The 12,609-nt window shown below is 38.2% G+C and overlaps 1 protein-coding gene across 3 annotated transcripts; it reads right to left on the bottom strand.

Moving 5' to 3' along the window:
- Positions 1–594: 594 nt before the first annotated feature.
- On the bottom strand, positions 595–12,525 carry LOC122827064. 3 transcript variants are annotated; one of them, XM_044109633.1, is made up of 13 exons: positions 12,400–12,525; positions 11,371–11,521; positions 8,204–8,315; positions 7,601–7,830; positions 5,879–7,378; positions 5,569–5,781; positions 4,752–5,309; positions 4,398–4,590; positions 4,028–4,293; positions 3,352–3,477; positions 2,555–2,817; positions 2,096–2,344; positions 595–2,007 (listed from the first exon to the last, which is right to left on the bottom strand). In XM_044109633.1, exons 8-13 carry the CDS (start codon positions 4,576–4,578, stop codon positions 1,278–1,280), a joined length of 1,815 nt encoding a protein of 604 aa, XP_043965568.1. In that variant the 5' UTR covers positions 4,579–4,590; positions 4,752–5,309; positions 5,569–5,781; positions 5,879–7,378; positions 7,601–7,830; positions 8,204–8,315; positions 11,371–11,521; positions 12,400–12,525; the 3' UTR covers positions 595–1,277. The 3 variants fall into 3 exon arrangements, with proteins under 3 accessions (XP_043965568.1, XP_043965569.1, XP_043965567.1); XM_044109634.1 differs by lacking the exons at positions 8,204–8,315; positions 11,371–11,521; positions 12,400–12,525 and having other exon boundaries at positions 4,055–4,293; positions 7,601–8,144; XM_044109632.1 differs by lacking the exons at positions 8,204–8,315; positions 11,371–11,521; positions 12,400–12,525 and having other exon boundaries at positions 7,601–8,144.
- Positions 12,526–12,609: the final 84 nt, after the last annotated feature.

Raw genomic sequence — 12,609 nt, forward strand, 5'->3', positions numbered from 1 at the left:
ACGAGGAAATAAGTTTGTGTGGTTTCCAGCAGTAGCAACAGCTGGTTAATGATCAGTGATACAAAGAAACGTTTCCATAAAATCAATATTCAAGCAGCAAAACTTTTGAGCAAAAAAAACAAAACTGTTTTTAACTTTCCGAATGTCCGTTATTTTTGAAATATCACATTTAACTATTATAGAGTTTATAGAAACGCAGCAACTTTTTCTGAATAAGATTTTCTCATTTACTGATGTGAAAATCCAAACCAGTAGAAGTACTTTCACTTTTTCCTTTCTGTGACTTTTGACCAGTTTTCTCAGCGTTGGATGGAAACGACCTCTGACCTGTCAGACAGAGCAAAAATGTCTGCTCTGGGGGAAAAAGAAAAAAGAGAGGAAAATCTGAAGTTTCTACTTAAGTACATGTTTCAGCATCATTCATGTCCATTGTTGTAATAATGCCTGTTTTATGCTCCACAAAGCATTTTTTACACTAATTTAAAGTTCAATATAGCATAACATCCAAATTATTGTTAATTCTGAACTAGTGAATTACTATACTATTGATATTATCAGTTTTGAGAGGACCAACAAAATTATATAACACACAAATAAATGATCGGTGACATTTATTCACTCTTACACAACTACAATCACAGAGAACTAACAATGTATGTCGACATGTATAAAGCAGCGCCTAGAAGCTCACTAAAAACATACAAATAGTAACAGAGAGAACAATAGAGAACAAAAGATATTTTAAATATAGAACATAAAACTATCAGTGAGCCAAGCCAGTCAGTATTCTTGCATTGCATGCAACATCACATGCACTGATAAAAATAGCTCCACATTTAGCACAAATAAAACCAAATGCTTAAATTTCAATCCCCTGAAAACTGGAAACTCACAAAAAAACACAATTTTTTACAGAAAAAAATATTATAAAAATAGGTAGAAAGACCTAAATGTATTTTAGTGTATATATCAACAAAGCTTGATGTCATTTTTCTGTAACTAAACACAGAATAACACAGATTTAGTTTGACGACAAATTTCAGCAACATAATTAGTTATTTCACTGAAAGTGGACAAAGAGGAATAAAGACCAATCCACTTATTGATAAGCCCTCATAACATGGCAGTCGTCCTTTTGGACTTTATAAACAATTCTGGGCTTTAAAACACAAATGGTGAGATTATATTTAAAGATGAAAACTAAAAAGAAAATCTTTCAATCGCTGCTTCCCAAGACACTCTTTCCATTCCAAAACAGTCTGTCCAGAGGCTGGACATTACCGTTTTCCCTTAATCTGTGTGTGGCCAGTGCTTTTGTTTTTCGCCTGACCACAAACTGAACACTGATAGTGGTAGTCCTGCTTCCATTGGCGCTTTCTGGGAGGCTCCCCTCTTGCCAGGCGTTCCTGGTCTTCTAATTCTGCCCTATTCTGTCTCCACTTCCTGTAGCGATTCATGTTGGCTGGAGTCTGATCTGATGGTGATGATGATGCTGAACCAGCAGCAGCTGCTGGGATGGATGAGTGAAGTGGTGGTGTATAGTACCGATACATTGGAGCCAGAGAAGATGGAAGGGGTGGGAACTGTCCTTGTCCAAATGAGGTCAAAACTGAAGCTGGTGGACCGAAGCCGAAACCCAAAGAAGCGGATGGGGCTTGTGGCATCTGGTTCTGCTCACAGTAGGACCAAGCAGATGATGGTGGCTGGTCAGTCTGTGGATACAGGAAGCTGGGAGGAACTGCGGCCTGTGAAAAGAGACCTGGCTGGTATGAGGGAGGACATTGCTGTGCGGAGCCAGCTTTACCGCCAACCCGTTGACGGATCAGGGCCTCGCCTTCTCTGTTTTCAGGTTCTTTAAACTCCATGCTTGTATGTCCATGTTCCACAGGAAGGGAGGGGAACTGTCTCGCTTCTGGGAAGGAGGCGTCAGCCACGGACACCTTCGGAGGAAGATTCACACCTTGGAGAAGAGCGTCCCTGTCGGTTCTCTTCTGCCGCTCGTGTAGCCTGAAAGATAATAGAACATAAATTGTTTCCTTTCAAAGTCAAGCCATCTTTGAAGTTGAATATCTATTGAAAATAAAGGACATCTTACCAAGCACACACAGTGGTATTGTTGATGGTGACCAACAACAAGTTGGTCTGGTCCTGTATGGGCCTGGAGTCCTCAAGTAATTGTTTAATGTGACAGTACGTTTGGATAATAGACTGCGGGACGGGTAAAACCTTCCCCTTGCTGTCTTTTGGCCGGTTTCTTGCTTGCTGATATTCTTTGAACAGCTTGAAGCAAATGCACTCAGAGGCTCTGGGTCTCTGGGCAGCCTGGCCATGGGTCATGAAGAGTCTGTGTGACAAACAGGTCAGTCAATTAACAGAAAAACACTGATTTGATTGGAGCAGTAATGAAATGCAGTAGAAAAGTTCTTCTCATTTTGATGAGCTCAGCAAACCCGTATTGATCTCCTAAGCTTAATGCTAAGAGAAAAAAATATTCTATTTACATCAGTGAATATGCAATCAAGTTATCCATTGTGTCAAATATTAGACAGGTTACCTTTCAGCTGCTTGCTGACCAGGTGCAGAGCCACTTCGTTTCCGGGAAGCCCTCCAAGGTCCTGGTAATGTGCTCTTCTTGTTTTTTAAGGTGTATTTAACAGGCTGCTTGTCCATAGCATGCAGGTTAGAATACAGCTGCAACACATTTTCCACCTCTGTTGTTGACAACGCAGTTATTGTTCTGTTGAGGCTCAAAAGGTTCTCTGCCAAGCTGTCAACTGCCTCCCACCCAGGAAAACCTCTGTAGTCACACCGGGTCTCCTTAAAAGAAAAAATAATTGCTACATAGATACAAATATACACACAGTCATTTCTTTATGTTATGTGAAACAATTTCCTGGAACTGATGGTTGATCGGACTGGATAATCCGTATTTCTACCAAAGAAAAAGGCCAACATGCCGCAGAAGAAAAAGAGAGAAATAACTCAGTCTAAACCAGTGGTTCCAAACAAGTGCTGCAGAAGCCTTTTAATCATTTAAGTAAGCTGTTTACAAGCAAGACACCAAAAACATGCAAGGGAGGGGTGCATGAGGACCAGGTAAGGGAACCACTGGTTTAAATAAAGTAGATTAAAGCATAAAATCAAGTACTGTTTCAGATTTATTAAGAAAAAATGTTTAGATGCTGAGAAAGATGGAAAAGGGCCAGTAAATCAAGCCAAAGCCTAATCTGGAAATATGATTTTATAACAACAATTACATCCCAAAATTGCCTATTGAACATAATCCAGCAACCAAACAAAGTGTTGCATGCTGTAATGAAACAAAATGAACCCACATAGGTCTCACTCTACCTGGGATATTTGGTCCACCTGGGAAGAGCTACTTGGTCCACTAAAGGAGAGGTCACCAGTAAGCTGACCTCTGGGTGACGCAGCAGCATGAGTGGGAGAGGCAGGACTTGAGTCGATACTGGTTTCCTGTAAACACACAGAAGCAACAGTAAATGTTCCTTATATCCTTGGATTTCCAAAAAAAAACAACAACCTTTTTCTCTGCATTCATGATGGCAAGATATTTATAGTGGCTGCTTATTTGTTTCAGTGTAAAGCCATTATATATTAACGTGACACAGCACTTTTCACATATATTTTCCATTATGTCCATTACATTGTGCTTTTCTACAAAAAACATACTAAAATGGAATGTTATTGTTAAGAAAATGTCTAAATACACAAATGACATACACATTAATAAACAATGTTACAAACTGACATTTTTGGCTCTTACAGTATTTATAACATAAAAGTTTGAAATGTTTTTTTTTTTTTTGTTCTTGTTCATCTCATTTACATGATCATCATCCAACTAATCAATAACAATCATCTTCAGTGACTGATGATAATCTAATAAATTATAACAATAGATTGGAAATGCCAATGTAGAAGCATGGAACACATGAGGGTAATTTACTCTGTTAATAAGACAAATTACTCACTAAGTAAAAGTGTAATGTAATTAAAGCATTACCTCAGATGACATGGGAGAAGACTCTACCTGGAGAAAATCAATGTTAGAGGATGGCATTTCCAACTGGCATTCACACTGTAGCATGTCGTGGAGGCTCTCTGAGAGCATGTCAGTGACGTCACTGATGGTGACATCAGGACTGTCCTCCTCCTGAACGTTAGCTGGCACCTCTGGCAAAATAACTCCCAGTTTGTTGTCCTGCTGTGGACCTAAGAGGTCTCCGCTGTCTGACTGAGCGAGAAGATACTCCACAGCAATCCGCTCATCTTCAATGATCATAAAGGACATTTGACAATTGTATTTGAAAGTGACAAATTTGCTGCACAAAAATGAGCATTTTTGTGGAATTTGTTAGGTAAATGTCTAATACCTGTGGGACAGCCTGGGGGAACAAACTCTGGCAGGAGGTCATGACCCAGCACTTTGTTGCTCAGAGTGTTGAGGTTGGACATCAGACGAACATCACAGAGTTTACTGTGGGATCTGTGACTCGTATCTAAAGCTTCTTGGGCTCTTTTCATGTTCCATATACATTTGAGTGTGCATGGCATTGCTTCTCCATCCTTAAAAAACAGAGTTGCAAAAATTGGCAGCATTTATGAAATTTAAACTTCTTTTCATATTTTTCAGAAATTATGCTGATTAACATATTTAGATGTACGGTTAAAATTCTGGGAGGTGTTTCAAAAATGAATGACATCAAATATACCAATTCACAGTTTACCTGGTATGAAGGAACACTGGTGTCGATGAAAGCTTTCAACTGAAGACGAGCCCCTGCCGCATCTGAAGGTTTGAACTTCTTTGTCTCCCTTTTGTGCCGAGTGAAGCTTGGTGTACAGTTCAACACCAGGTGGATCTTGCATGCATGGCAGGTGCTTCTGCTGCATTTGCCACACGAGTCATGCTCTCAGGGTTGATCAGGCGGAGACCTGAGGTGTCAGTCAGTTCCCACATGGAGTTTAATAATTCCTGAATGAGGTTCCGGGTTTCTTCTACCCCTCTTGTCCTTCCTCTGCAATGTTTAGCAAGCTCACTGGAATTAATGTGGGAGGATGACCAGCATATTTTTTCTTCAGCTCTGACCTCTTTGCTTCTTTAAGGCAGCTGACATCATCTCGATCCCATTCAAAAATGCAGCAGGACAACTTGGAGCAGAAAGTTCCATAAAGAGGATGAAGTTCTGTGGTGAGACCGGTTGTGAATCGCCTCATGTAATGAAAGATGTCAAGCCTCACTTTAGTTTTCCAAAGTCGAAACCACTCAAGCACCGGAGGCACACCTGTTTATGTAAAAAAAATAATAAAAAATAAAAATACATATATATAAATATATAAATAAAACACATTAATAATTTCTACAGTATTTAGTTTACCTTATGATTCACAGCTGATTGTATTAATGTTGCTACTTAAAACATAACTGCTACATAGATCACAATACCTTGTTCAAAATACATTTCTTTTACATTGAACCTAAAAATATTTTAAACTTTGAACTGTAAACAAACGTTACAGCAATAAGGTCTAAAAATCACAAACCTGATTCACTACATCAGTCTCTATCAACATAAAGGACTTGTGGCTCTGGTTCCCCAGCATTCTGGAAGCGCATAACAATTCCTTGGCACAGTTCCTCCAACCTGCTCCTTCCCCTGTGGTCAGCACACAGTTCAGAACCTGGCCATATTCATTGGTGATGTTTGTCATCCAGGTTGCAGTCTCAGAAATTCCACCAGCAAGTTTCTTGGTGAACTGTTTGTTATAAAAAAAGGCAATTATAATCTGATTAGAATTTGGAATGCAAATTATAATCAGAATAGCAAAATATTTTAGAGATGTTTTACTATACCTTTTTGGTTGAATCAAGCTTTAAAATCCTTCCATATGTTGAGGTGATGACACCCTTCATCTCAGACAAGTGAGACAGTATTTCATTGGCATGCACCGTCTCAAACCACTGTGAAGTGGAAGGGGGCTAAACTCTGGTGGATTCTGGTAGATCACTTCATGGATACTTGTTAGGGCGCTCTTCTTCTTGTGAAGCTCACAGTCAGTCAGATAATCCATAGTGCGCTTTGCCCACTCCTCACTATGCAGTTCTTCTAATGCTTGTTGTACATAACTGGAGCTATTTCCAAAAGTGCGTGGTTTGAGCAAAGTCACACATCTTTTGTCCAGAGCCAGTTGTGTGGTGAGAATGGCTGGAAACTTGTTTCTATGGGCAGGATCTAACTGATTTAGCACCTCTGTGCTCCATGGACAAACAGGTATCATGCATTTACTGCATCGTGGATAAATAACCAATCAAATAATATCTTGAATCGAGATCTATAACTTCTCTGACCTTTGTGTAGATCCCAGAGTGATGCATCTTGGTGTTGCATTGATGACACTTCAGAGAAATACCCCACATCCGCATTGGTGCCCATAAAAACATCCTCTGCCTAAAGTAGACCAGGGGATCTGGAGGTTCATTCATCATCTTTGGTAGACGGGGTGGATGGAACCAGTTATGTGAGAATTGTTGTTTAAACTGTCCAGTAGGGTTGTAGAGGCACTGGGCAATCCATTCCTGGTCTGCTGGCTTGATGACCTGCAACAACTGCTTGGGAAGAAAGCTGACCCAATTCACCTCCGGAGGCCTAAGGTGGGGAATAGATGAAGGAGCAACTGAAGGAGCAACTGAAGGAGCAACTGAAGGAGCAACTGAAGGAGTTGCTTGGGGGTGTTGCACTGGTGCAAGGCGCTGTTGTGGCTGAAGTGCTGGTTTCTGGGGAGATGCTGCTGGTTTCCCAGGAAGTATTACTGGTTTCCGGGGTGAAGTTGCTGTTATCCCATGTTGTAATTTAAATGCTGGATGTTGGTCTGGAATAGATGGTGATGTTTGGCCTGTTTGTCCTGGTCGATCATGACCTTCTTCAATATGATGAAGCAAACCAACAGCACCCGTGACCTTTTTCCCACAATGTTCACAACATTGCTCTGCATGAAAGTCAGATAAATGTTCAGAAAATAGTTCCACGTTTATGCCTTCATTACATAATGCACACTTTATCTGAATTGGACTTTCACTGACTGACATAGTGGGAAGTTGGCAGCTCCCTGAACTTGAGCTCCTCTCCGCTCTCTGGTCAGCTGGAACTGTGCCGACACTTGAAATGTTTTGTGTGGCTGGATCTCCTGCAGCTTCGACTATGCTTGAGCTCCTGTGCATTTCAGGATTAACTGTTTTTAAAGCTGAACTGCTTTGTGGGGTTGGATCTTCTGTAGCCCTAGGTACACCTGTGCTGCTCCCTGCACCTGGCGTGCTTTCTGCTTCAATCCCTGTTGTATTTGCCTGATCAGCTGACTGTGGAAAAACAACATTGAATAAACTTGTGTGACAAATCATTAAATTGTTTCCAGTGTTCTATATCCATTTGGAATTATTGTCTGTTTTTGTCTTACATATTAAGATAGGTAACAAAATAATAACAAAAACTTAGGTGAAACACTTAAAAATTTCAACAGTCACTGGTTTGAAACATAGCCCTTTTTTACCTATTGTATATAATAAAAGAAATTAACTTACCGTATGATAACCACATTTGCAGGGGATTTTTTTCCCAAATATGTCGATTGTCCTGACTTTTTGGTTGAAGGCAGGAGTCAGTGGACATGCGTCTATCCGCTCGATGACAGACTTCCATCTTCTGGATCCAGGTCTCTTCCTGGTGGGAAACCTGAACTTACCCTGAGCATACAGCTGCATAACACCAGCCCGGTAAGAGTCCGGTTTTCCTGTCTTCGTCATCTTTAAAACTGTACAAATCACAGCAGATGTTAGAATAATGTTTCAATAGCTGACTATTATTTTAATAATCGATCCATCTTCATTTTATTTACATTTATTTCTCTTGATATTAAACTAAAAACTAAGTTCTAATATAAACATCACATATAAGAAAACACAGCCGTCATCTTTCTGAGGAAGTTTTGTGTTTTTCTTTATAATAAAACCTTAAAATAAAAATTAAATATTTTCTCTTTAACAGTTAAAACAAATTAAATGAAGTAAATATTTATAAATGTGGTTTTGTGGCTCTAGACCCGTTTTATTAAACTAAAAAATCAAAATAAAATAAAATGTTTCTAGATTGTAAAGGTTGCAGACGACTGGACTAAACAAAACCACCATGATGAGAACAAACGGGCCGAACAGAACCGCCAGGAGAGACGAAGAACCAGAACCAGGAGGGATGGAGAAACGGCTGCAGATTATCTTCAGTTCATCCCAAAACTCTGAACTGTGGAGAAAAAAATAACTAATTAATTCATCTAAAACAGAACCAGTTCAGTTCATAACCGTTCATGTTCAAAGTTCTTTTTTTTTTTACAATCAAGTTCTCTTAAACTGAGCAGAAAACAGAAGAAATAAAGAATCGTCACAAACTAACGGTGAGAAAAGAAAATGTTACAAATGAGATGAATTTTAAATCTTAAATTAAGTTATTAATATATTGGTTTAAAGATTGGGATTTTGTGATGTTGCAACGTTTAAACATTAAAATAATTTCACTTTAAAAACTGAAATGATTTTTAGGAAGCAGCATGTGAATTAAATTGTTAATATCATAATTTAACTCTTCATTCCAGTTAGACCAAATTTTATCAACTTAAAAGGGGAATAGATTTCTTGAACAAAATCCAGTTTTGAAAATATTTCTAAAAACATTAATGAAGTTGCAACTGAAAAAATGTTTATTGTCTCAAAAATTCAGACACACAAAAAAAGGAATTGATCTTTATTTTTGAGTTTCATTTACAGAAACTCATTACAGGGAAAACTTAAAACATAATTATGAAATTAATGTCAAATCTTTTGTGGGAGTGGAACAGAAAGTTATTTGGTTCTGTTATTTATTTGTAATTTACTCTTATTGGATGTAGAAGTTACGTCACAGGGCGTACTATCACATTTTTACACACTCCAATAAAACACTTTGACTTTGACTGAGTACACCAGGGGTGGGCGGTCCTGGCCCTGGAGGGCCGCTGTTCTGCAACTCTTAGAGTCTCCCTGATCCAACACACCTGAATCCAATAACTGAATCACCTCCCAAGTGCAGCCAGGTTCTCCAGAGTCCTGCTAATGACCTCATTATTGGACTCAGGTGTGTTGAAGTAGAGATACATCTAAAAGTTGCAGGAGACCGGCGTAGGGTGCAGAGTGAGTATTAGGACCCGGCCTAATATGGTGCGCTCTTCACTGACGTCATCATTGTGCAATTGTATGAGACTTTTTTTTTTTTTTATTAAACAATTTGAACAAGTTTACAATACCACTAGGCATGTACACGCAAGAAGAAAACAAGTCCTACAGGCTCATGGCACACGTAATTATAACACAAATAAAAAAAAATTTTAATAAAAAAACATAAAAATAAAGAAAGTAAAATAAAATTATAAGTTAAAATAGTCAGACATCAAACAAAGTGATAGCAGAGACTAAAATAAACAAAAAAAGACAAAACAAGACAAAACAAAACAAAGGGGCATTAAACCTCAAATAAATTTAGATCAATATAGGCGTTCAAAAGTTGTATTCCCTGCTTGTTTTTCAACAGTTTTAAGGTTCTGAAGTGGTGGACCATAAGGAGGTTTTTAAAGGCAGAAAAGTCAGGATTTCTATTTCCCCATTTACAGGAGTGGATGAAGAATTTGGCGAGGATCAGCAGGTTGTTAAGAATGAGGTCAATTCTTCTGTCTCTGTGGGTGGTTCCAAATATTATATCCTCTCTTTTTAAGGAACAATGCAGGGAAAGTTTTGATGAAATCCAGTCCTGGAAGTTTCTCCAAAATGTTCCAGTTTGCACACAATAGAAAAAGAGATGATCTGTAGTTTCAATGTCATTGTCACAAAAGGTACAGCTGTTGGTATCAAAGTTGAATCTTTGTCTTAATAGTTCCCTGGATGGAAAAATGTTATTGAGAATTTTAAAATGAACTTCTTTAACTTTAGGACTCAGAGGGTATTTAAGGTAAACAGTTCTCCACTTATTAACCTCTGAGTCAGAAAACAGATTTAAAATGGAGTTTTTATTTGGTCTGACAGGAAATATAAAATTAGTTAGATGCTGACGCATCCGCTTGTTAGAATTACTTTTGTCCAAAAGGTTAACTCCAAACAGTTGAAGAGATGGTAACTGAAGGTTAGCTGAGTGAATATTTATATTTTGAACCAGATATTTGACTGCAGTGGGGATAGAGTTCTTCACTGTGTTAAATTGAGTACGTAAGCAGTTCAAATTGTACAACAAGCAAAATTCGTCAAAAGACAACCAATCTCCACTGTTATTAAGTAAATGTCTTATGGACCAAATACCTTTTTCCATCCAGTGATCCAAATACAGAGACTTATTCCTGTGTAACACATATCTGTTATTCCAGATGGGAGTTTGGTGAGGAGTAAAGTTGTGTGTGTACATTAGTTTCCAACACAACAAAACCTGCTTGTGAAAGGCAGATAACTTAACAGGAAGTCTGTTGACGTCAAAGTCACATCTAAGAACAAAATCTATGCAACCAATCTTTTTAAACAAACCTTTGGGGAGACAATACCAGATACTATTTCCATTCATAAGAAAAGATTTCAACCAGTTTACCTTTAAAACCGCATTTAAACACTCAAAGTCAATAGCTTGTAAACCTCCATCTTTAAAGTCTTTAACCATATTTGCTTTCTTTAAGTAGTGGACTCGATTCTTCCAGATAAAATTGAAGTTCAGCTGATTTATAGCTTTAATATATTTGTTAGGTATGGCCATAGAATAAGCTGGGTATATGCATCGGGACAACGACTCCATTTTGGTTAAATAGGTTCTCCCAAATAGGGTGAGATCTCTTTGGAGCCATCTATTTAACTGAGATTTGCAGTTCTGTATTTTATTCTCTATGTTAACAGATTCACTGAGTTTAGCATCTTGCAACTGTATGAGACATGCGCAGTTCTGTGATTGACTGGAATAAACGAAGTGGTGTCTTTCCACCTGGTTCAACTGAATAATGAATAAAGTGACTTTCTCCGACTTTTCCTGCCCACAAGACGTTAAAGCGAACAAGAGGAAACTGCAACATTAATAATAAAAGTGCACGACATTTCACAACTCATAACCAGAACTTATAATCAAAGCTGAGAAGTCCGAGTGGTAGCATGTTGTCTTTACGTCAAGAATGTGCTTTGTCTTTTGTCAAGACAAAGCACAAAATTACAAATTTTTTAAAGCGCAACTAACAACCTATATGGGTCCCAGATGTTTGGTCAGAATATGATACAAATAAATATGAAAGCCAATAACTTACCGAGCAAAGCAGATCAGTTTCAAATGAAATACAGAACCGGTGTTGATCTTCTTCTGGGTGTTACTGGCGGCTGGCAAACCAACTTCAAGTGTATTTACCGCCACCTACAGGACAATCATAGAAGCTCTCACCTGTACGGTGAGAAGAGAAGCTGGAAACGGAAGGTGAGGATTAACATTAAAGTTTTTATTACTTCTTGTACTATTCTTTAATATTCTCGTTCAAGATACGTTTGCCCAACGTTAGAATACATGCAATGCACATTATGCAGGAAAAAAAAATCTGACATCATTATTTGAATGCAAACTTTGCAGTTGCGTTTGAGTTGCAAGTTGGTGACGACGAGGAAAATCACACAGTAAACTAGAGACACAGAAAACACACACTGTTATATTGCAGATGTAATAGTTTAGTGTGTATTAATATGAACACAACTTCTGCTAGCAGGATAAACATTTTACTCTCTTAAACAGAACAGTGCAACAACAGAAACTTGAAAAATGTTTCATACTCTTGTACTTTTAGTAATTATCAAAAATTATTAGTTCTGAGTAATTATTGGAGTCTTGGACAATAAAATGTTTCTTGTTTTACTGAGATTTTATCTCAAGAAACAAAAAGAGAAAAATATTGATGTTAAAACTCAATTTCCCATGATGCATCTGACAATAGAGGGAAAAGTATTCAAGCTGCCGGTCCTGCAACATGGAGCCGGCCCTTGTAATCAGCAACTGTGACTGCTTAGAGTCCATCTGCTGTTAGTATTGATGTTATCATGTCTGTCTGAAATGAGATCTAAGCTCAGACATTTATTATTTATAAACATATTAATAAATTTATTGTCTCAAGCTGCTTCTTGCTGCTGTAAAGTATTTCAGTAGCAGCTTTCCTTCAGTCACTATCTGATGACCTCATGTTATTCATCAACTGTTTCTAGTTTAACTACATCTGTTAGTGATTTTATTTCTCTGTTTCTGTTTAAATAAAAAGCTCATTAATTCATGACAATCATCTAAAAGCTCCACTAACCAGAAGCTGATTGTTTCATTTCTGTTTGATGTAAACAGAGTTTGAGGCCTGGAGCTGAAGGTCCGACTGCAGACAGCCGACACACTTCATGTTGTTTCTGTAAAACCACCTGGTCCCTGTAAAGGTGATCACAGTCAAAAGACGTTTTTACACCGAGATCCAATCTTTGGAGGGAAAGAAAACTAAACAAAATGGCCCCTGTTAAAGTTT

Source organism: Gambusia affinis, linkage group LG24 (assembly GCF_019740435.1).
Source record: "Gambusia affinis linkage group LG24, SWU_Gaff_1.0, whole genome shotgun sequence".
Lineage (NCBI taxonomy): Eukaryota > Metazoa > Chordata > Actinopteri > Cyprinodontiformes > Poeciliidae > Gambusia > Gambusia affinis.

What these genes read in the sequence shown, in the direction of transcription:
- LOC122827064 (XM_044109633.1), bottom strand. Translation starts at nt 4,578, where the DNA reads ATGCCATGCACACTCAAATGTATATGGAACATGAAAAGAGCCCAAGAA. An exon ending in TCCCCCAGGCTGTCCCACAG is followed by an intron (nt 4,294 to 4,397) that starts GTATTAGACATT and finishes TGATCATTGAAG; the next exon opens with ATGAGCGGATTGCTGTGGAG. An exon ending in GGTCAGCAAGCAGCTGAAAG is followed by an intron (nt 2,345 to 2,554) that starts GTAACCTGTCTA and finishes TTTGTCACACAG; the next exon opens with ACTCTTCATGACCCATGGCC.